This window comes from Lupinus angustifolius, chromosome LG03, assembly GCF_001865875.1.
Source record: "Lupinus angustifolius cultivar Tanjil chromosome LG03, LupAngTanjil_v1.0, whole genome shotgun sequence".
In the NCBI taxonomy this organism is placed as follows: domain Eukaryota; kingdom Viridiplantae; phylum Streptophyta; class Magnoliopsida; order Fabales; family Fabaceae; genus Lupinus; species Lupinus angustifolius.
In genome coordinates this window covers 28984794-29010253 of record NC_032011.1, presented here as the reverse complement: position 1 = coordinate 29010253, position 25460 = coordinate 28984794, and the positions used below count along the sequence as shown (strand labels likewise).

General features: G+C 30.3%; 2 protein-coding genes across 3 annotated transcripts; both read left to right on the top strand.

Annotated features, from left to right (window-relative positions):
* Window positions 8199-15260, top strand: LOC109344373 (sister chromatid cohesion 1 protein 2). Its single transcript, XM_019583133.1, has 14 exons — window positions 8199-8420; window positions 9671-9926; window positions 10017-10054; window positions 10125-10171; window positions 10883-10941; window positions 11066-11598; window positions 11734-11842; window positions 12642-12778; window positions 12847-13151; window positions 13268-13354; window positions 13592-13628; window positions 13731-13755; window positions 13848-13980; window positions 14985-15260. Exons 1-14 carry the CDS (start codon window positions 8303-8305, stop codon window positions 15096-15098), a joined length of 1998 nt encoding a protein of 665 aa, XP_019438678.1. The 5' UTR covers window positions 8199-8302; the 3' UTR covers window positions 15099-15260.
* Window positions 20822-25299, top strand: LOC109344372 (mitochondrial pyruvate carrier 1-like). Of its 2 annotated transcripts, none has more exons than XM_019583132.1 (5): window positions 20822-20936; window positions 21771-21896; window positions 23435-23489; window positions 23590-23725; window positions 25098-25299. In XM_019583132.1, the coding sequence occupies exons 2-5, from the start codon at window positions 21804-21806 to the stop codon at window positions 25132-25134; spliced, it is 321 nt and encodes a 106-aa protein (XP_019438677.1). In that variant the 5' UTR covers window positions 20822-20936; window positions 21771-21803; the 3' UTR covers window positions 25135-25299. The 2 variants fall into 2 exon arrangements, with proteins under 2 accessions (XP_019438677.1, XP_019438676.1); XM_019583131.1 differs by having other exon boundaries at window positions 21784-21896; window positions 25098-25296.

Below are 25460 nucleotides of genomic sequence, written 5' to 3'. Positions count from 1 at the left end.
TCATAAAAGATATTATCAATGATATGGTTTGACTCAATATGATAATTTCAACTATTGTAAAATAGTTGGCCGACTTTGTTTACGAGTTATGATGAAACTAACTATGTTAGAAGAAATATATTTTAATAAAAATAAAATAAATATTATAAACGATAATATCAATGACTATGATCTAACTCGACATAATAATTTCAACTACCGTAAAATAGTGGACTCACATGGTTTACGAGTTAAGATGAAACTAACTTTGTCAAAAGAAATATATTTTAGTAAAAAATAAATTAAGTATAATAAAATATAATATCAGTGACTGTGATCTGACTCGAGATGATCATTTCAACCTACCGTAAAATAGTGGACCAACTTGGTGTACGAGTTACAACGAAAGTAACTATGTGAGAAGAAATATATTTTAATAATACAATAAAAATATATTTGGTATAAAAATGAGAAAATGTAATTTCCAACATTTTCAATAATGAAGCAATGAAGTTTTTAAGTCTTTTGTTACTTTCATTTATTCCATATCTTTTGATGTTTTAATTTTTCCACGTAATTCCAAATCTATTGATGCTTTGGAAATTCAATTCGGGGTGAGCATGGGCCGAGTTGGGCCGGTTAAGGCTTGTTCCTTACCCGATCCTAAATATTGATCAGGTCTTTTTTTGAACTCGGCCTGACCTTAGATCAGAAGCTAACCTAACCCTAAATGTCGACTGGATCAGTCTTTGAACTGAACCCGACCCTAGACACGATTAAATATAATGCATACCCCTCTTAAATAAAGCATTCTTAATATTATTAATTATTATGGATATGTTATTTGACATATGAAATATTATATGGATCTATATATATGTATATATATATATATATATATTTTGTTAATCATGTATATATATAATGAAAAATTAGAGAATCAATGATACTTTCAACCAAAGAATGTCATTACTGTGCATATAATTCAAATAAAGATGCATATAAACATGACGAGTGAATAACCATGAGATGGGTCCAGGCTAGGTCATATTTGTCCCTCACATGATCCTAAATATTGAATGGATCTAATTTTTAAACTCAAATCTGGTCCTACATCCAATGAGACTCGACCATATTCGGGTTCGTTCATGATTGAGTCAATTCTGGTGAGTGGGTAGGGTTAGGTCCTGCTCACCCCTAAATTCAATATTCATTTATATTTTATTTTTCAACTATACCTTTATTTATTAATCATCTTTTCATGACATGTTTCTTCATTTATTTTTTATTCTAATTTTCAATCTGCATTAAATATGATTATTTTAGTCAAATTGTATTAAATTTTTATATCATTTAATAATTTATTAAACTATGTGCATAACTTTAAACATCAAAAATTATGGAATGAGGTGAGTACATTTCAATTACTTTCTCCGCTAATCAACATAACACCAAAATCAATTGATGAATGTCTCATTCATCTAGACCACCATACATCTTCATAATAGAATTTATTTTTTTATCTCTCAATATAACAATTTTTTAACATTGTATTGAAATATATTTTGAACTACATTCCAGCTTGGGTTGATATTGTATTAGGCTAGTTATAGTTAGAGTTAGTTTTAGTGGTTTTAGTTAATTTTACATGTATATAGTTTATTTTCATTGTAAACTATCACTCATTCAATTTAATATGATAAGGAGAAATATTATTCAATTCAATAAAGCTATGATTTCATTCTTTTTCCTTCTTTCTCCTTCTTCAAGCTTTAAGCTTTTGGTATCTTTATCATTCATGAATGTTTCATCTTTCTTGTTCATCGAGAAGATTTGTCCATGGCTCATATCATTTTGACACTATGTAATGTTAAAATTGTTCGATGATGAGTATAATAATATATGATTTTGGAATGAAAATTAACGCTCCTTGAAGGTACTGCAACCTTAATTAAATAATATGATACTTATATTTTACTAATCTATTTTAACTTTAACTTTTTGGAGAGCACATGCAACTGCATGATGCTCGTTATGACTTTTCACAAGTCTTTGCGGTAGCTAATAATTAAGTCTAACAATTAAAGGTGTTCAATGTATTATTGACATAAAATTCATTAGAAAAAATGCAATTATCAAATATGTAAATATCTTATAAAATCATTGGTTTGACTACTTTAATGATTAAAATTTAGAATTGAATTAATCACAAAAGTAATTGTTTTGGTTTGTGAAATTTAGAGTGAATGGTTTTGAAAATGATAATAACAAAATGTTTTCAGGAAATGAAAACTTGAAAATGAAAATTGCTTTTTAAAAATAAAAAATAGAAATAAAAAACATTTCTTGAAACAAAAAACTCTCTAAAATTTCAAACTATTTTATTTTATGTTAAGACATATTAAAATAATTATTCATACAAAATAGAAAAATAGTCAGATAATAATATTACTGTTTATAATCTGACTGGATAGGATACTGTAAGATGTATGGGGTAGATTTACCAATTACAAGGAAAACATTATGAAGAGTAAATAACTTTTAGTCAAATTTGGTAAATTTACACAAACATAATGTATTAAATATTTTAAAATTAATGTTTTTATTAATTTCCTATTTACCCATATAAAAAAAGTAATTAGCTACAAAAAAGAAAAAAAAATTATTGAAAAAAGAATAAGATATTTAGTAAGATGATATAGATGCTGAAGATATTATGGGTGAACATGAGTCGAGTTGGGACGAGTTACGACTTATCACTTATCTGATCTTACTCATAGATCTGATTAAATATAATGTATACTAATTTTAGATAAAGTCTTGTAAATGTTAATTATTATTATGAATATGTAATTTGACATATAAAATGATATATACATATATATTATTTATCATATATATATGGGTGACCATGAGACGGGTTGGGTCGGGTCATGCATGGTCTCTACCTGACCCTAAACATTGAAGGAATTTATTTTTTGAACTCAAACTCGACCCTCGATAAGATTCATACTTAATCATGATCGGACTATATTAGGTGAGCAGATAGGATCAGGTCCTACTCACCCTTGAAATATATACATGAATACCAGAATTAAAGCCTCCCATAAGATAATCACAATATTCAATAATTTCATCCTATCAAAAAATTATTGAATGATTCTAACTTGATTGTTAAAGGAGGTGGGGAAATAAATACAATGGAGAAATTGCTTCTAATAAAAGGTATAAATTAGTTTTGGTATAAATACTTTTACAAACAAAGAACAAAATATTTAGTAATATGAATTGGTGATTAAGATGTGTCTCGATATGAAAATTTCAATATAATAACACAAGGTATTAAATGAAAAGATAAAAGTAATGTTTTGCAATTGAATTTTTTTTACTACTTTTCTTCCTTAGACATATCAAAAAAATTAACAAATTAGTGAGAAAAGAAACAAAAATCAGAAGAAGAAAAATTAATAGGATGATGATATAGATGCCTTGAACCAAATTTTAGTTTTTAATATATTTTCTTGAATCAACTAATTAAATTTTTGGCTTTCTCTCATATTTTTATGAATAACAAATGATTAGATGTTGGGAAGTTAAAATATGTTAATGTTTAATTATGCATAAATGTTTTTATACCTGAAAATAATTAACAAAGAACAATTTTTGAAGCACATCTAAAACTATTTATGAAAAAATGTTTTTCGGAATGTTAAATCAATCATTTCTAGTGAGTCCAAGACAAATGTGTCCAAATGTCAACCATGTCTAATAAAATAAATAATATAATTCAAATGAACAATATACACATTTAATGTGAATAATATTAATAATAAGCATATATGACATTTGTAAGTCCAATCATTCAAACTTAATTCAAATGAATAATATACACATTTAATGTGAATAATTAATGTCCCAATTATTAATAATAAGCTTATTGATACGAAAAACTTAGTATTCTTTAAGACCCACATACATAAAAAATAAGAATCTAGATACAAAAGATCTAACACATTTATTGAACATCTAAACATGATTCCAAACACAATGGATTCTACCATTACAATCTTCTCAATATGAAAACTCAATAGAAGTCATTGCATTTACTACTAACTCTAGTATGATACATTTTCAAGACCATTGGAACATTTATGAAGTTAATGAAGTTTGTCTCTAAAAGGAGATAAGATCATACAAGAATCTACAAAACACAAGAGACTGAGATTGAAAGAATTATTCTTTGTATAGAACATGTGAAATTATGATTGTATAAAATCAAAGCTTAAGAGAATATTGTCATATTCTTGCATAGAGAGAAATAAAACTCAGAGAGAAAATATTGATATTTTACTTTATAAATCTTTTTTTTTAATTACTCATAATTTAATTTGGTTTAAATCTTTTTTTTATCCATTAGCCATATAAAAAAGTAATTAGTTAGCAAGAAAAGAAGAAAATTAAAAAATAAATGATAAAAACATTAGACTTAGCATAATAATTTCAACCACTCTAAAATAATGGACTGGTTTTGTTTACGAGTTATAGTAAAACTAACTATGTCAGGAGAAATATATTTTAGTAAAAAAATAAAATAATTATCGTAAAAGAGAATATTATTGACTATGATATGACTCGACATGATAATTTCAATTATCCTAATAATAAAATTAACTATGTTAACAAATATATTTTAATAATAAAATTAAAATATATTTGGTATAAAAAATGAATTTTTATTACTTTCCTCATTAATCATAAATTTAAAATTTAAAAAAAACATTGATTACTATTTTCCTTTTTTTTGCTTCTGACAACCAATGTTTTTTGTTTTCTATTTGGTATTTGGTCTTGTTTCGACCGTTTCCTCATTCTAAGCAAAGTAGTACAGTTTCTTCATAATAGAGACTAAACCAGTTTCTTTCATCATTCTATTCTCTGAATTCATATTCAGATCTATAACAATATATGTTATATATGTTAGTTTTAAATTCAATACCATAAAAGTTGGAAGCTGTGCTCCAAATTGTCAAGACATAATAACAATTTAATAACATATATAACACTACAATTCATGTAAAATTGATAATTTAAGTCATAAAATTGGTTTAAAATTTAAACAATAATAAAATATCATTCCTTAGTATCTAATTTTTTAATAAGTGGTTCGGGTCGGTTCTAACGGTTCCATTGATTTTGCGGTTTAAACCGGAACTGCTTACGCTCATAGTAATTAGCTACCAATAAAAGAAAAAGCAATTACTGAAAAAGAATAAAATATTTAGTAAGATAATATAGATGCCAAAAATATGGATGAATAGGATAATTAAAGCTTACCATAAGATAATCACAATATTCAATAATTTCATCCTGTCAAAATATAATAAGGACGATTCTAGCTTGAATTGTCAAAGGAAGTGGGGGAATAAATACAAGGGAGAAATATAAGTTATGTTTCGTATAAATATTTTTACAAACTACAAAAATGAAATATTCAGTAACATAAATTGGTATTAAGATTCTCGAAATGAAAATATCAACATACTAACATAAGGTATTAAATGAAATCTTCTTTAGACATATAAAAACATTAACAAGTTAGTGGGAAAAGAACAAAAAGTTAATAAAATGATATAGTTGCTTTGAACTCAATTTTAGTTCTTAATTTATTTGCTTTATCTGATATTTCATCATAAATAACTAAATTTTGAGAATCTAAAATATGTTAATATTTAACCAACACTTTTATAAGTGAAAAGAATTAACAAAAAAAAATTGGAATCATATCAAAAACTATATAGAAATTGGTTTTTTGGAATATTAAATCAAAGACATTTAGTGACTAAGTGAGACCATTAACGTTGTGTATAGTATCAAGTATATCCAAAGTCATATGTATCTAAGACAAATGTGTCGAAGTGACAATTGCATCCAATGACTATCGTGTCAATTAAGCATATATGATCTTTATGAGTCCAATTTAAACTTAATTCAAATAAATGATATCTACATTCTATGTGAAAGATTAACATCTCAATTATTAATGATATGTTTATTGATAAGAGAAACTTAGTATTCTTGAAAATACATATATTTTTTTTCTTTCAAATCTTTTCAAATGTTTTTTATGGTTCAAAACATAATACCGATTCTACCATTACAATCTTCTCAATTTCAATACTCAATAGAACTCATTGCATTTAGTATTAACTCTAATTGGAACATCTATGAAGTTATTGAAGTTTGTCTCTAAAGGGAGACAAGATCATACAAGAATCCACAAAACACAAGAGACTAAGATTGAAAGAATTATTATTCGTATAGAACTTTTGAAATTATAATCATATAGAATCAAAGCTTAAGAGAATATTGTCATAAGTCTTGCATAGAGACAAATAAAACACAAGAGAGAAAATATAGATATTTTACTTTGTAATTCTTATTATATTTTTTAGTGAGGTTTAGACTAATTTGATCTTATATCTTCATTTCCTCACCCAATGAGTTGTAAAAGATCAACTATAAAGATTCTTTAGAGAGTTTAGAGACTTGGCAAGTGAAAGTATAATTGAGTGTTTAAAGGTCACAAATGTTTGGTAAGAAAGAATATTTGTGTCAAGATGTGTTAAAATTTATATTATTTGATAAGCACAATAAAATCCTTATGGAATAAAGGACCGAGCGTAATCACTGAGATGGGGAAATTGCTTAAGCCTTTATTTGATACGATAAAATTATAGTGGAGAGAAAGAGTGAAGAGAAAAGGAAGATTTCTCCGTATCGGTCGTGGAGGGGGAAAATGAGAGAGAATAAAGAAGGTGTGAGGCCTACCATAAGTTATTTCTACTCTAATTTGGTGAGAAAATCAAGAGAGAATGGTGATTTTGTATGAAATGTTAAATATATCATTCATATTTTTTCCTTGTTTGTTTTAAGAGTGTAATATCTATACATTATAGTGTAAAGACTTATAACTAGTCAGTGTAGTATCCATCATTTATTCGTATTAATTTTAATTCATTGTAAATGATGAGTGAAAATGAATGGTGAATAATATAGTGACAGTGTAGAATATTTTCATACTAGCCGTAGATATATCTTGTTCTCTTGTTTTAAATACTAGTAACATATATAAATATTTTTCAGATATAAAAATATTAATTAAAAACATTTAAAATTACAATGAAATATATAATCTAAAATTATAACATTTATTTTTAATTAATAATAAAGTAACATTTTTCTTTCTTTTTTCTTTATTTTAAAAACATTTTTGTCCTTTGAACCATAACATCATATCTCTCTTCTCATTTTTTATCCAACCAAACAAAAGAGTAATAGAAGAAAATATATATTTCTATTTATTTTTCTCCTTATTCTCTTATATCAAACATCATAAAAAATTATTTTTTTCTCTTTTTTCTCTTTCTCACCTCTTTCTCTCATTTTATTTCTCTTGTCAATCAAATAAAACATGTAATTTGGTTTAATTTTTTTTATTTTCTCCATTAGCAATACAAAAAAGTAATTAGTTAGCAAGAAAAAAAAAATAAATGTAGTAAAAGATAATATTATTGACTAGTATTTGACTCAGCATAATAATTTCAACTACCCTAAAATATTGGACCGACTTTGTTTATTAGTTACAATAAAACTAACTATGTTAGAAGAAATATATTTCAATAAAAAATAAAATAAATATCATAAAAATAATATCAGTGATTATGATCCTACTCGACATGATACTATTGTAAAATAGTGAACCAACTTAGGTAACAAATTAGAAAGAAAATAATTATTAAGAACAAATATATTTTAATAATAAAATAGAAATGCATTTGGTATAAAAAAAATGATTTTTTATTACTTTCCTCATTAATCATAAAATTAAAAAATAAAAAAACATTGATTAGTATTTTCCTTTTCTTCCTTTCTGACAACCAATGTTTTTTGTTTTCTGTTTGGTATCTGGTTTTGTTTCGACCGTTTCCTCATTCTAACCAAACTAGTACAATTTCTACGGGTACATATCTGCTGTCCCACACTTTGTATCACTCTATATGTCATGAGTTTGTGATCGACAGAAAACATATATCTAAGTTAAAATTTAATTATTAAGTATTTTTCTGACCAATCACAAGCCCATGACACATGAAGCGGTACAAAGTTCGGGACAGATGTGCTCCCAGTTTCTACATATCAGAGACTAAACCAGCTTCTTACTTTCATTATATTCTCTGAATTACACACTCTACATTCATATAACGTAGAGAAAAAGTAGTAGAAGAAGAAGAAGCAGCAGAAGAAGATTGTTAAAGCTATAGATATGGTGAACACATTGTCCTTTCATTCTAGGAGAAAAACCCCTTTATGGGTTGCAGCTTATTGCTTCCACGAGCTCAATAAAGCTCAAGTTTTTGACTCTAATATTTCCTCCATTGTTGGTTAGTCTTCTTTATCTCTCTATATATCTTCTTCCCTAAAGGTTTTGTGTTAGTCCTTATGTGGGTTTTGGAAGAAATGAAGGGAATTGTCATTTTTTTAGCTATATAAAAATTCTACCTTTTTTGTTATGTTGTTTTTTTGTTTGTAATGCTTGTACTTGTAACTTGGTTGCTGTTTTTTTTATCCCATTTCTTAGATAAGAAGAAAGAGTGTGTGTTTCCAAAGATTTTTTGTTTGTTTGTAGTTTTGTGTTTGTAAGTAGTTTGACAAATTGCTTTGGAAAGGGTCTGTACTAGATGGGGTTTGTTCCAAGGTAATTATGTTTTTTATACACCCCAATTTGATCATCTATCGGCGCCAGAGATGAAGGTTTTAAATTGCGATTGCGGTTGTAGATGTTCCAAAACTTTAATGTTGTGGACTATTGCAGCAAAAATTTGCTGATATAATTGCAATTGCGATCATGATACAGTTTCGGCGATTTTCAAAACCTTAACTTTGGGGCCTCAATTAGAGCGGTGAACTCAAATCTAAAACCTTTTAGTAAATTTATGTGATTGAGGATGGATACTATCATGTATCGCATGCAGTGTATCAAATTTGCATACCACATTACTAGATGCGATCACAATGTGACAATGATCTCTGCAATCGCCTCACCCTGCAATTGCGATGTGATACATAATCTGAATGATGCGGCCGTATCGGAACATAATGCAACCACACCAGACCGCATTTGGGCTGAATCAGACCGCATCACATTTAAAAACATTTTTTTAATCACAAAAAAATCTGAATTGCACCGGCTGCAACAATCGCATTAACCACAAGACATTCCACTGATTGTATGTAAAGATTGAATTCATATGGAAATATGATTGAATCCTATTCCAGGTGTTAAGATAATAGCACTCATAGACAGAATGCTACATTGCTTTGCTGGCCAGTAAAAAACTACAAATCAGTGGTTGAAGTAAATTCTAGCATTTTTCTTTCTTGTTTGGTATGTAACTTTTAGTGATTATTAACATGTTTATTACATTAAGATGGTTACTGGTTGTTTATCCTATGATTGTCATAATATTAGTTGAACCCTCCTAAAATCGAAGTTATTCGAACTGAATTCAACTCTAAAAATCAGTCTGTTTGATCCATTCAGATCCAAAATTTTACTATCTTTTTTATTGAATTAAGTTTTAATAATGTTATGCATTTGTTTCCTTTTTGTTTCAATTTTTACCCTCTGCAGACAAGATTTTGCGAGAAGAAATTGATGTTGTATCCTATAGAGTGCTGTCCTATCTTCTTCTCGGCGTTGTCAGAATATTCTCAAGAAAGGTTGACTATCTGTCCTATGATTGCGACGAGGTGCTCATTAAAATCAATAAGTTTGTGATCAACAGAAAAGAACTTGCACGTGTGGAAAACTTGCGAATGTCTGTCACGATACCAGACAGATTTGAATTAGACGCGTTCGAACTAGATGCACTCGAAGATACGAGCAGGTAAAATATTATTATGTTTAGAAGTCCAATTGATAATGAAATATTCTTTTTATTATTGAGCATGTCAATACTTATCTTTTATTATTTCAGAAGCAATATTGCTTCCAAAGAGGACATCACTTTGCAAGGTAATAAGCATTGCTTCACAATTTTCCTCTGATTATTTATTGTTTATGTAATATTAGTGATATGAAACAGATGTTTCATCCACAAATGAAAGATTCGGACTACTTTCTTTAGAGAAGGTATGCATTCCATTGTTCTTTCTGTGTATCACATTTTCGTAATTTTTTCGTTCCCTCGAGCCTTACCTCAATAATGTTTCTTTCATTTCATTAATATTTAATCAAGTGTTATGTTTTGTTTATATTCAACTCTTTGCTAATATATTAACAGTCAACTTCAATATGATGAATACTCTGAGAAAAATTGGTCCTTGGCATTCATATTCAACCGTTGTAAATTACCCATGTCATAGTTTTTCATTATATTTAATATCTTAATGTTCATTTTACCCCTTTTATTGTACTAGATACTCTACTGAATCCAGGTAGTATGAAATTTGGGGTAGAAAGATTTGGAGTTAATCTTTCGTAACATTTGTAGAATAAAGCGTAGATTTATACCAAATTTACATCGGCATATCTTTACCAGCACAGTTGGATGATTTAATATGATACCAACTAATGAAATTGTATTATATCTGTTTGGAATAATTTGCATGGCTTCTAGGGCCAACCCGAATAAATATTCGACGACGTAATTAAAATAAATACTGTCTTAAGTATAGTGATAAGATGTTATGGCTTATTAATTGTGAACATATAAATATTCTTAATGTTATATATTTAAATAAAAGTTATTTTGGGGACTTTAGGTACTATGTAAACAATTATTTTTGTTTTCTTTCTTGATTCTGCTCATACTCAATATCTCAAGTGTTTTCAATTTTGCAGGTTGATGAGTTTGATTCCGGTGAAAGCGGCAACCCTGTAAATCATCTTATGCTGGAAGAGTACGTTCATCAAATTTGTGAAAAAATAAAGTTTTAGTCCCATTTTAACACATCGTTGAATAATTTTTGAAACCATTGCATTATATCTTGTCTAATGTACTTAATTTTGTAATATTCCTTGCAGCATTCATCAATCTGTCTTGATGGAGATGGACTTTGAATTTTGTAATATGCCTTTCAGCGCTGATCAATCCGACTTGATGGAGCTGGACTTTGAAGTTTTCCGGTCGAATAGTCCAATTAATTCACTGCCCGGGAAGGACATGGACTTGAACACTGTCGTAGTAGATGCAGGAGCTGAAGAAGAATCTTCCGACTTGTTTAGTAAAGATCGACACATCAATACTGATGAAAGAGTTCAACTTACTGCACCATATGAAGATCAAATACCTGAAAAATGTAGAATACCTCTAGAGGCATCTGCGGATATCAGTATGATTTTTGGAACACGGAATGAACGCATAGACCATGATGATTATTTAGCTTCCATGGAGAATACGGAAGAGGTCACTCAAGGGCCTCTCAAAAAATTAAAGTTTCAAGAAAAGTTTCCGATCCAAGGTGTCACGCTTAGTGTGATTCCACCACAGTCAGAAAATCTTGATGCAACTCCGCAGTCTATGTTTCAAGGTGCTTCAGTTGGAAGACCAACATTAGGTTTGTATTATTATAGAACCATTATTCTGTAGAAACTTTGAAAATTCAAAATCTGAATGTTTTCTTCCGTTTTTGTATGTAGTTAATTGTTCGACTTAACTTTTTTGCTTTCCTACTTAAAATCTACCCTGGCAGGTGGTATGTCGCCAAATTTTATGCTGATTTCCACACCGGCTTTGAGCGAAGGCACTCGCTTGTCCAGGAAAAGAAAAACTATCGATAAAACGATTATCATTTCAAACAAGTATGTGATAATGATTATAGAATGTATTTATACACGCCCTTCTTTTCAACCATCGTTTCTTGCTAACTATTCACGCGTCTGAAGTCTTCTATTTGCCATTGTATGCGTTGCAAATCTTTTAATGGTTATTTACCCTGCTTCCGTGTGCGCAACATTGGTGAAAAGAATAGAGCTGGCATGTATCTAGAATTTGGAACTATTATCTAACCTTCTTATTAATGAAATTTAATTCTTACCAAATAGATGGTATGATATTTGACTATACACATCATAAATAGATAAATGTGAAACATATATTCTAGGTTTTCTTTTTAAAATTTTATTTATTACTTAAGAGGGTGAGTTACGACCAATAAGGTTGTTGCTTAGTGATCAAGGTTTCAAATCCTTAAAACACAGCCTCTCCGCATATAGGGTAAGGCTACATACATATACCTTCTCGAGATCCCACTAGGTCAGAGCCTCGTGCCTTGTGCTACCCTTTATTACTTAGTTCTTATATTGCATGTTTATTTCATCTTGTATCTTTCTATCATTATTTTGGGAGGTTAGCATAAATTTGAAGCTCTAAATAGGATGTATCTCGTGTACCGACTTTCATGTGTATCTCGTTAAGATATCTTGGTCTGCGCTAATGTTATATGTTTCTCATGTGACAAACTAGTAATTTAAATAGAATCCATTCAACTCATGATATAATATTCAATTCTGATTTGGATTTGTACATTCACAAGAAATGACATCTAAATTGTAGTACATTGAACTCTAACTGAACATTCTACATTCTGAACCATTTCAGTATGCTGAAAAAACGCGTAGAAGAGGCTAATGATTTAGTTTCTGGCCGTAGAAAATCTTGCCCTATTTTACTCACAACGCAGAAGAAGCCTTGCACTTCCAGGATTTCTGTTGGATCACATGTCTCCTCTCTTCCCTGTAAGTTTCAATTTATCAATTGTTTGGTCATAAACTCCGCTATCTCTACTAACCTTGCTTTTCTGCAGGCAAATCCTCAAAGATCAGAATTCTATTCTCGAAAAAAAAATTGAGATTACGAAAAAAACTTAAAATTGCGGGAACTCCAGGGAATTCACGTGTGGCAGAATCTCAAACTGTTGCCAATCTCAGGCGTGTAGCAGCTAGTCCAAAAACCCCACCTCGGTCCCTAGCAATAAAGGGTAGATCAATTGAGCATCCAGCGAGAATAGAAATCGAAAACTCGGATAGTTTAGGACCTTTAACTCCACTTGTAAGCATAGAGGTAGACCAATCTTCGAAAAGAGTTGAGGGCCGTAATCCGACAAAAGAGGTAGAGAGTAACAAGACCTTCAAAACTCTGTTCATGTACAGCATTAGTACTTTGAGTAGTCTGCAATATATCTACATTTGTCTCCATTACTCACCTAAAGAAAAACCATATTGCAGTTTAATGTCGGAAACTCAATTTCATTTGAAAGTGTAGAGAAGGAGCTAAGTTTGGCAGAGGTTGATGATCTGAATCTGATGAATGGGGTAATAATAAATATCATGTCAATGTTAAAAACATGCTTATAGCTTTTTCACTGCTTTAAAAAAAATCTTCTTTTATCCCAAAAAAATGAAAGAACTTCGTCTTTATCTCGCTACGGTTTTTAGTTCGAGTTAAAACTCAAGAAGTCCCTTTTAAGTTTTCTTGTCTTCTCTTTTCTTTTTATGTACATATTCTGAACTCATTGATTAAGTTTGTATATATATATTCATTTGTCTCAGGATATAAGCTCATCTGAAACAGAGAATTCAGAATTGAGTGAGAACTCTTGTACCCTTCACTTATAACTCCCTTATAGTTTTGTTCAACTCTATGTTCTTGCCTAATATTGCATGCTTCTTGGTTCATTTTTCTTTGCAGTAGCTGGTTGGTCTGTGCAAACCGGGTGAGATGGTCGTCCGTTCGCTCTTTCAATGTAAACGGTTGAATGATTGTTTGCGAGATTGACTGATGGTTTCCGTCTTTGACAATGTACAGGAAAATTGCGAAGTCCTTGCAGAGGAAGTTTCAGGATCAAAAGAACAAACAAGAGGAAGAAGTTGTGAACTTTTCACAAGTTGTGAAAGGGAAACCTAGGAATCAATGTGCAAAGCTATTTTATGAAATGCTGGTATGTTTAATCTGTCTTTTTTTCTGTGCTTATGAAATGTTTTGGTCAATTCTGATGGAAAATATCTACCTTCATGTTTTGTGAAAAAATATATCAGAAATATGAGTTTTGAAGGGGAAGAAAAGGAAAGGGGAGGCTTTGGAGTCATCTTGCCGGTGTATTTCATGACTCTCAAGCCTTCCATTTTCCTCCAAAACTCAACTCGCAGACAGACCCTTAGGGCCGGTTTGGGAGTTGAGATTTGGAGGGAAATGAAGGGAAAGGGAAGACTTGAGAGCCATGAAATACACTGTGAGATGGCTCTCAAGCCTTCCCTTTCCCTTCCTTTCGCTCCAAAACTCAACTTGCAAATAGACCCTTAGAGGAGGAAATTCTGATCTACCGACTCTATTTTATCTGAATAAAAACAGGAAAAAATTGGTTTACTTCCACTCTTTTGTGATAGAAATGTCCTTCAATCAATGAATAAACTATGTTCCAATTGGAATATAAATCTAAAATGCATGGAAATTTATTTCTTTACTTTTTCTCTTAGCAGTCATTATTGATAGGTATAAATTGTCCCTTTCACTCATTTATCAATCACAATAAAGATGCTTCATTATTTATAGAAGGAAAATATATTTGAGAGAATCACTAAGTCATTCTTAGATATTGGTAGGGCACCAACGATGCGTTAGTCTAGTGGTGTAAGGCCACTAGATTCCCAGATATCAAAGGTCAGGTCAAATATTCGATTCTTGTGAGTGATACTTGTTGGGAGGGTAGTCACGCACCCCGAAAGGGCATAGGGTGGGGATACCAAACAAATTTGTGGTAGGGTTGCAGCCTACAAAAGTAAGACTTCATTACCCTTGATTCATGATGCCCTAAAAAATTAATTGATTTTGAGAATGTTCTCTATAGTGCTGCATTCTTATGGAATAGAAAATTAACAAACCACCATAATGATTCAAAAGAAAGGAACAAAAAATTGAACCTTGTTTTCTGTTTCATGTTTTCAGGTTCTAAAAACTACAAGCTGTGTGGATGTGAAACAAGATTCTCCCTATGCTGATATTGCAATAAAAAAACAACCTAAATTAGATGAAACTCTTGCAACATATGAAGACATGTAATAATATTCACATAGTTAAATGTCAGAGACTAAATATAGAATAATTAGGACTATTAGACTTTTTTCTATAGTCATTATTTTAATAATTATTCCTACAGTTTTGCTTCAAGTTAACATTGTACAGTGATGGCATAGTAGGATATGGAAGTGATGATTTTATTCATCTCTCACTTTCCAGAACTTATTTATAAATTATTTTCTGATTACTTTTTTACCAAATGATGGTGCTTATCTGAAAATCCTGAATGGTTCTGAAGTCTTCTCATTTTCTGGATGATCTTAAATATCTTTACTTATCACTTGAGTTTCGTCTAACGATAAGGTTTTTGCTTAATAATCATGATGACACAGGTTCAAGTCCTAGGAAACAGCCTCTTGCATATGAGGTAAGGTTGTGTACATTTTCCTTCCTAATACTTTCCTTATCCTTTTTATACGACTTTTTATAAACTTTATTGAGTTTACTATCTATTCACTGTTAAATACATTTTTCACCATTCATTAGTATTACTTTTTTTTTTTCAAAAGTCAGTAATGATTAAACATGAATGTTGGATATTAGTGACAATACACTGTCAGTACATACATTACATCATCAACTATTCATATTTAATTATCATTGACTCTTCTAAGAAAAGTAATAAAAATGAATGGTGAATAATGTACTGATTGTATATAAATCTTTATTAATAGTGCATAAATAGTAGACTCTTGTTTAAAAGTTGCATCTCGATCTCATATTATAGAAGTTGCTGCTATAATAAATTAATCTTTTGATACATTCTTACATTCAAAGGACAATATTATTGGTTCTATTCTTAGGATAATATTCTTGGTTCTATTCTATTTAATGCATCTATAACTATTTTTTTGTAAGTGAAAAATATTATTGAAAAAGAACACAGTTACATCAGGTAAAAACAAATAAATACAACAACAAAGAAAGAGGACAATAGTAAATAGCAAAACTCCTAAGCATCATAGTGGAGGCTTAACAATAGCAATCTGAGGTTAAAATTGGGTTAGAGACTCATTCAAACCAAGACATAGTTGCCCCTTTGAATCTATTTTTGATCTAAAACCAAAATTTGAACTTTATCTTGTCCAACAGCTCCTCCACACCCATCCTATTGTTAAAGATGACGTCATTCCTACACTGTTATAAAGACCAAATGTCAGTCATCTAAAGAACAAAACAAACACTTTTAGATAAGTTACCCTTAATTGGTAGAAGATGTTGTAAACAGTGAGCCTTAGTTGATGAAGGTAGTACCACCTCGAGATCCAACCAGTCATAAAGAAGTTGCCAAACTCGATAGGAGAAAGGATAAGAGAAAAAAGATGATTTGCAGTCTTCAGTTGAGCTTGACACCATACACATAGGACATTATTACCAAGAAAGTTGTTGCCCCTCTTGGCTAAGTTCCACTTACTTTCGATCCTATCCAAGATAACTTGTTATGCAAGCGCATGAATCTTCAAAGGAGCCCAAGATTTACATACTATTCCATAACGTTCGATCCTCTGCACTAGCCTCTGTCACTTGCCAAATAATTTTGTAAGCTGACTTGACCGAATAAACATTAGATACCTCATGAGTTCACATCCATTTGTCTTCAACATCTTCCTTCAGCTAAATTTGACTCAAAATCCCCATAAGCTCCTTAACCACTGGTTTTTTGTCACTCGAAAAGCTATATTCTCCACGAAAGCTACGAGTTCCACACCCCTTCCCTCCAAACACCTAACTGCCCCACCTGAACCCCTTTTTCTAAACACATGGTATAAAGCCTCGCAAACGAATCCTTTAACTAACCCTCCAACAACCCGCTTCAAATCCTTCCACCAAAGAGACCTCGAGGACCCACCCATATCAACCTCACCCCAATCATAAAAAATCTAATCACTATATTTGGATACCAAGACTTTAGTCCAAAGTGTCTCTCTCAGATAACAATCTCCACCTCCATTTATCTAGAAGAGCCAAATTGAAAGACTAAAGATGCTTGACTCCCAAGCCACTCCTATCACTACCCTTACAAATTGAATTCCATTTAATCCAAGGAATTTTTCTGGAAGCACCAACATCTCCTCACAAAAAACTCTCTGAATTTTAGTCATCGACTTTAGTACATATTGAGGAACTTTGTAGAAATATAGTAAATAAACTACCAGTGCATTAAGCATTACATTAATCATCACCACTCGCCCTCTAAAAGAAAGAAAGCGGCCCTCCCACAAAGCTAACCTCTTAGACATATTGGATAGCACATCTTTCTACACCTCCGGAATCCCCAAAAATCTTATGTGCCAAAACCCCTTTTTACAATTTAAGTATCATGCCATACCATATACAAAACTTGAAGATATATTGACACCAGGCAAACTGCATTTGCTAAAATTAACCTTTAGACCAGAACAAGCTTCAAAAAGTCTTAGGATGTACTTCATAGCAATTACATTCTGTACCGTAGGTTTCCTGAAGATGACCATATCATCTTCATATTGAAGCAGATGAACCCCAACCTTCTTCCTACCAACCTCATATTCTTCAAACGTATGTTTTGAAATCGCAGACTTCATAAGCTCGGTAAGACACCCTCTGTAACTAACAGAAATAGAAAATGGGATAAAGGATCACCTTGTTTAATACTACGCGACATTTTAACTTTCCTCGTGGACTACCATTGACCATAACAGAGAATGAGGCTGATGAAACACACTCTATCATCTAGTGTCTCCACTTACTACAAAAACTCAACTTATCCATCATATGATCAAGGAAACTCCAACTGACGGAATCAAAAGCCTTAGCAAAGTCTATTTTAAAAATTAGACACTCCTTCATGTTCCTACGAACATCATCAACAATCTCATTATGAACCAATACTCCATCAAGAATTTGTCTCCCTTTTATGAAAGCATGCTAGTTATCCGAAATCACACTATCCATCACCCTCTTAAGATGATTGACAAGAACTTTAGAAAGAATCTTGTTGAGGCACCCTATCAAAGAGATCAGACTTTACTCATTCAGGGACAATGGGTTCACCTTCTTAGGAATAAGGCACATAAAGGAAGAGTTGACTCCTGCCACAATTCTTCCCTTATTGTAAAAATCTTTGAAGATGTCTAGAATATCTCCACTCAACAAATCCCAAAATTCCTTGATAAATCTGAAATTGTACCCATCCGGTTCAGGACTCTTATTGCTGCCACACCCCTAAACTGCCTCCTTGATCTCTTCTTCAGAGAAAACGGAACTAAGAAGCTCATTATCAAACTCAGAAATTTTGTTAAACTCAATCCCTCCCAACAAAGGATGTTGCCAACTGTCTTCAGAAAGGGAACTCTGGTAATGAGATCTAATACCCTCATTCACTTCTAAAACCTCTTCAACCCAAGAAACATTAATCGGTAAGCCATGAAGAGAGTTCATGTTTCTTCTGGATTTCAGGAGACTATGAAAATATTTTGAATTAGAATCCCCTCGTAGATCCACTTAGACCTGGATTTTTGAAAATTGATCTTGTCTCTCATGTAAGCCAATCTTCAAAAGTCTACCCAGAGATCTTTCTTTGCCTTTATTGCCTCCTAAGATAAATCAATAGACTCACTTTTTAAGTCGAGCTTATTGATTTCCATGCGAATATCTTCCACTCTTTTATCCAAATTACCAAAACTATCTCGATTCCACACCTTCAGTTTGTTCTTCAAGATCCTCAACTTCTCTTGTAATCTGAACATGCTCCAACCATCCACATGAACACTAGCCCATTCAACCTCAACCACTCTCTTGAATTCTTTATTATGTACCCAGACATCAAGGATCCTAAAAGGTTTTGGTCCCCAATCTTGAACCCGACATTCCAGAGTGATGGGCAGTGATCAGAAATAGAATGCTTGAGACCCTTTTGGTAAAGACCCGACCATCCATCTCTCTACTCCTGTTAGAAAAGAAATCTATCTAATCTACTCGTCACATTTCTATCATACATGTACCAAGTGTACCTTCTCCTACCAAGAGGAATGTCAACCGCTCCCATGTCAAAAATGAAAGATTGGAAATCAACAATTTCCTTAACCTAGTTGTGACTACTTAACCTTTCCTTTCCTTTCATCACAGCTTGTAACAACATTAAAATCACTCAGAAGACACTACCTATTATTCTGAATAGAGTTCTTCCAATAAACCAACCTTCGGTAAATTTGACATAAATCTACAAACTAAAAACCTAAACATTTTTTAACTTGTTAAAGTAAAGAGATTATTAATACCAACAAATGTGGAATATGCTAATAAAAAGTAAAAATCTAAAAGGTTTACATTATATTCTCTACATGTTCTAATACCATAATCGGGAAAAACTTATTTTCAAAGGGTTGTGATGAATCATTTTTCCCCTGGAACATTATATGTATAATTGTAATGAGTCACTTATTTTATTTAAAATTATCTTTCTTTAAAAATAATAATAATAATTACATTAAAAGTGAAGGAAGGGTTCATCAAATCATATTTTTGAAGAGAATAAATAATAATTTATGATAGAAATAGAGGATGATGAGACACTTATTTTCATATTTCATCTAATAGCATAGATAAGTTACTTCCTTCAAATCAATTAAAATACAATAAATCAATCAAATATAGCCAAAGAACTAAAAGAAGAACATAAAAACAATATTCAATAGAAGAACTCGTTGCCTCCACGTAACTCCTTGCTCATAACATAATAGGATAGAAATTCATTATAAAGTTTCCAGGCTGGTCATAGCAATTATTGACATAAAATATATATATATATAAGGAGAGTCTGTTTATATACAAGTGTTACATCAGTTATACTCAATCTCAGCTATTCATTTTCTTAAATCTAATTGACTAAATGGATGAGTGCAATAAGTGATGAGAGAGAAAATAAGAAATCTTAAATAACTTTTAAGTTTCACTCATTTGATCCGTTGAATCGAAGAAAATAAATAATTTTTAAGTTTTACTCATTTAATCTGTTGGATCGAATAAAATAAATGACTGAGATTGAGTGTAACTAATGTAATTTAATTTAATCGTAAAAGAATCAATCTTCTATATATTATATGCCTCTCCTGTGCCCACAAGTCAATTCTATTGCATCCTCCAAGTTCAATTATTTGTGTCTCACACTTTCCATAAAATAATAAATAGCCATTTTCTTATCCCAAAGTGGCTATTTATTATTATACTTTTGGTAGTTATCATGCTAAGCAATTGTTTTTGGGAAAGGATTTATTTGATGGATAAGATATACTTCTATTAACATATAACTTTTTTTTTAGTACTACTAAAAGTATTTTCTAACATTGACGAATTAATCACTTACAGAATATGTGACTACCTCTTCATTTTAATAAATGTCGCTCACAGGAATTGAACTTTTATATTGTTGAGGAATATGTCTCAATTGTTTTTTTATGGTTAATAATGTATTAATGACTCAAAAAAATTAAAATCATTAGTATAGATGTGATTTTTTTTGTATAGGAACTAATCTTTTTGGGAGTGTGATTATTTTATCCCAATAAATATCACTCTCAAAAACTGAATATTTGACATTTTAGTCTATCTGATAATCCAATAAACTTTATACTACTAGATCAACGTTTTCGATAATGATAGAAATGTTATTGAGACTAGTTGTCTTATATAAATACCATACACTCCACAAATCACAGAGATTGGTCTCATTATTACTCAAACTCAAAAATCAGAAAACTTTTTCTCTGTTCTCTCCAACCTTTTAGAAAACCAACTACCATCTTTTGCTAGCTTATTGAACTACCTGCTTTTATTTGGAAGGTATTTTGCTTAACTTAATTACTTTCTTTATGGTTTTTTCATTGGTACCATTTCTGATTTTATAAGATAGTTCATAGAACAGATGAAAGTATTGAAATTAAACTTAACCAAATTAATTAATCTATATATAGCCTTGAATCATTTCTTGTTAATTATTCATTCCTGGTTTTTATTTTACATACCAATATTATATAACTGCTTATATAGTAAGATAAGATCTCTCACTTTCCTATAGTTGTAGTCACTTATGATGTTGTTTTTGGGTCAAGATGTAAAGTTAAACTCAGTGACTATTGCATTTATAGTGTGATACCGAATCACAATAATATAGTTGTATGGAGCCGCAAGACAATCTGGAGAATAACAGGTCACATCAGACCTATCAAAACCAAATAAAAAATTTAGTCAGAAAAAAATCATATTGCTACTGCTATAATCCACACCGCAACAACTACAATTATAGTAACTACTATTATGTGAGTGCAATTTAAAACAACACTCCTAATCGTACAAGAATCTCTTATCCTCAAGTCTGTCTCGAACTAATTAAAATATGTTATGGTAGTTAAAAATTAAATATTCATAACTTTTTTCTATTTTTGGTTCATTTTGATTAGTTCGAGGGAGGCTTGAAATAGTGAGTCATGTAAGTAAAGTATAATTCCTATAGAGAAAATGTTTTAAGGTGTTAGATTAAAATATGATCTGAATTTCATTTATATGATTTTTTGACTTAGCACATAGATGAATATATCTTATTGTTTTGACTCTCAATCTTAATAATAAATTATTTATTTGTATAAACAGAAGAATAAAAACTGATGCTATTGATAGTTCAAAATTGCAGGGTGTAAAATAGTTTAGAAAATGAACATTCTTAGGTCATTTTGGAATAGTCCTACAGGCCTCAAAACTACTCATTTCTGGGGTCCTACCTTCAATTGGAGCCTTCCTCTTGCGGTACATTTTTCATGCCCACATCTTAGATTAATATTTAATAGTGCTATGATATATCCTTTAACTAAATAAGTGTATAATTTTTTCTATACAGATTATAGATAATATATGTTATAGGAGAACATATCATAAATGTGGCACTTTATGTCCTAAGGGTGAGTAGAATCTCAACACCCAATTGTGGTTGGACTCAAATAGGGACGGATTTTATCAGATTTATGGTCGAGTTCGGGTTAAAAAATTAGACTCAAATAATATTTATGTCTGGAAAAGAGACAAACATGATATGACCTATCTCATAGTCAGTCATTCATCATGTTTGCGTGTGTCTATTCAATTGTGTTCACTGGAATGACATATCTTTGGCTAACAATATTATTGAATCTCTAATTTTTCAGCATATATACAGCATTAAAAAAATATGTACATATGTTATTTCATATGTCAAATTATATATTCATAATAGCAAATAATATTATAAGATTTTATCTAAAAGATGTATGAATTATATGTAATCAGGTCTAGTTTGGGTTCAGAGGTTGACTCAGTTGACATCTAGGGTTGAGTTAGTTTCGAGTCTATAATCAAGTTTGGGTTCAAAAAATAACACAACCAACATTTAGAGTCCGGTAAAAAGTCTTAATCAACGCATGCTCATCCCTACCATGTACTACTTGCATTAGTTGAAAATTATATTTAAATTCAAAGTTTTATAATTAATTATTTTTCGCTCTTATTTTCGGTTATACTTTGTATATTTTGATTAGCAGCTTACATGTGATTATCATTGGCAATTTGGGCAAAGCCCATGGGCCCACCCGTACATTTTGGACGGGCAAGATATAAAAATTGTGTCCATCCGTCCTAAAATATCCGCCCAATGTATCATTTTCACCCATGAGCATTTCAAATGGGCAGGCAGGGCAGCCCATAAGCATCAATGGACACTAAAATAAGAAATTTGATGAGTCAAGTATGGCAAGAGTAATTCATGTTCTCGCCACTTGAGTGCATGTAGCAATTTTCGAAAATATAATATCTTATCAATTAAATACATGTCCAGTTTATACAAAACAAGATGTTATATTTTATATTTTTAATCCTACTATCACATTATGTATCTATGTAATCTCAAGTACTATGTCATTTTTAGTTTATTTTTTTAATTTTGGGCGACCCGCAAACTCACCCTGTCCATGTTTAAGGCGGGCATAGCATGATATGTCATGTCCTGCCCTAATTTTAGTGGATATTATGTGGACATGGACAGAACGGGCAGGGTCACCCTAATTGCCAATGCTACATGTGATACATATATCACTATTATAGTGTATAGATTTTATAAAAGAATATCTCATTACACCGTTTTTTCATATCTCTATTAAAAACAATTAAAGTTAAAGCATATCTAAAAATGAAATAAATATATGCAATGTATTGAAATAATACTTTATTTTCCTCTATCTTTGACTTCATGACATAGACATAAATTTACAATAATTTCAATAATTTGATTTGAATCACTCTACAAATGTAATCAGGCAGCAATGGACACAAAGAAACCACCAGAATCAATATCTGTAAATATGACTACAGGTTAATTAATTATTATTACTATCATTAAATTGTTTTTGTGTTCAATTAAGTAATTATTTAATAATAGGAATTAATATATATATAATAAATAGTATTGCAGTGATGTGTGTTTATTCAGCATTATTCATGAGATTTGCTTGGGTGGTTCGACCACGTAACCCACATCTTCTTATATGCCATGTTTCCAATGAGACTGTGCAACTCTATCAACTCTCAAGATGGTTAAGAGCTCAAAGGTAAGAATATCATATTATAAATTATTATTGTTATTATTATTATTATGAGAAATATATATTTAATTTGATAATGTATAAGTTTTATAAAAAAGTAATCCAAATAAATGATGGATGATATAATGCATGTGTATAAATCTTTATATTGATAGTGTATAGATTTTAGACTCTATTATTACTAGTGTGTCGACCGATACTTTGTACCGGTCACCCGCATTCTTATTTTTTCTGATATAAGAAAGATAATATATAAACTTAATAGAAAATGAAGATTTAAGAAGATAATATGTAATATTTGATATGATATACATTAAACTTATGTGAATTTCTCATTTTGTGCCTTTAATAATCATTACAAAGTTGTTATGTGAATTTCTCATTTTGTGTGTTCATTATGGGGTTGAGAAAGAGAGAATATAGAAATAAGAGAATGTGTAAAAGATTAATGACATATTAATATAAAAAATGAAAGCAATGGAAATAATGTGTGAAAATTTATAGTAGTTATTAATAATACAAAAGAATAAGTTTGGAATATAAAAATTATATCATAGTAGTAGTTATTATTTGTTTTACTTTTATTAATAATATAGATTATGACCATATCTTAATTACATTTATTACTTCTTATTTTTTAAGTATTATATTTACCTACCCTTAGGAGAGGTTTTAGAATGTATAAATATAATTTTGGGTAGTTTACGTAAGCCTAAAATAAGAGACACGTTATACAATTTCATTAAACCTCCCAAGATGTCATGTAATTTGTTTTCAATGAGGGTTTTGTTTTTTTTTTCTAAAAATGGTTTGAGAATGTAATATTTTTTTTCTCAATTTGATAGTCTATTGACATAGTTATGAATTATGAGACTAACCCTCAAATTAAAGGTGATATTAGGGATGAGTTTGGTTTTCAAACAAATCATGCAAATTTTGTTTATGGTTTAATTCTTGCAAGTTTTACTTCATATTAGGAATGAGAGAAAAAATTATGAACTATAGTGTATAAGTATTATATATTATCACTGTATCACCATTATTCACATTTTGTCGTCATTAACTCTTCCAAAAAAGTAATACAAAGGAATGTGACCGACTTACTAAATACGTGTAAATCTTTACCCTAACAACCCATAGATATTACACTCATTAGAAATTCCAATCCATAAATCGTCCAATATAAGTAAGGTTAAGAATTTAAGTTTAACCTTTTTTAGGTGTTATTTTAATTCTAATTCTTATTTTTGTTAAAAAAAAGAGTTCTTAGAGTATATACTATATAACATCATTAATGTATCCAATTTTTTAATGTCATATTTTTGGTAAATGCAATATAAAGATATTATGACATATTTGCTTATTTGATGTACAATAGGAGTTTGGAGATGAAGAAAGAGGAAGGTGGTGCATAGTGAACCATATTTGTCCCAACTTCAAATAAATTAAGTATTGTGTGACTTGCCAAACATTGTTGTGACTATCAAAACTCTTATGAATTTTATGGCAAAAGTTTATATTGTATGATTTATGATTAAAGATAATACAAATGAATGAAGAATGATACACTAACTATGTATATATCTTTCAGACCCACATATGCTACATTTTATGCCCATAGCGAAGAAGAAAATGTATGCACTTAAGGGTAAACAAATTTATATTGTCATTGCGTCTAGTATTCATTTTCAATTATTATTTACTCTTAGAAAAAGATAATACAAATGAATGAGGAATGATA

Coding starts and splice junctions, on each gene's coding strand:
- LOC109344373 (XM_019583133.1), top strand. CDS start 8,303: ATGGTGAACACATTGTCCTTTCATTCTAGGAGAAAAACCCCTTTATGG. Junction 9,927..10,016: donor GCACTCGAAGATACGAGCAG/GTAAAATATTAT, acceptor TTATTATTTCAG/AAGCAATATTGCTTCCAAAG. Junction 10,172..10,882: donor GACTACTTTCTTTAGAGAAG/GTATGCATTCCA, acceptor TCAATTTTGCAG/GTTGATGAGTTTGATTCCGG.
- LOC109344372 (XM_019583132.1), top strand. CDS start 21,804: ATGAACATTCTTAGGTCATTTTGGAATAGTCCTACAGGCCTCAAAACT. Junction 21,897..23,434: donor ATTGGAGCCTTCCTCTTGCG/GTACATTTTTCA, acceptor AAATGTAATCAG/GCAGCAATGGACACAAAGAA. Junction 23,726..25,097: donor AGATGGTTAAGAGCTCAAAG/GTAAGAATATCA, acceptor GATGTACAATAG/GAGTTTGGAGATGAAGAAAG.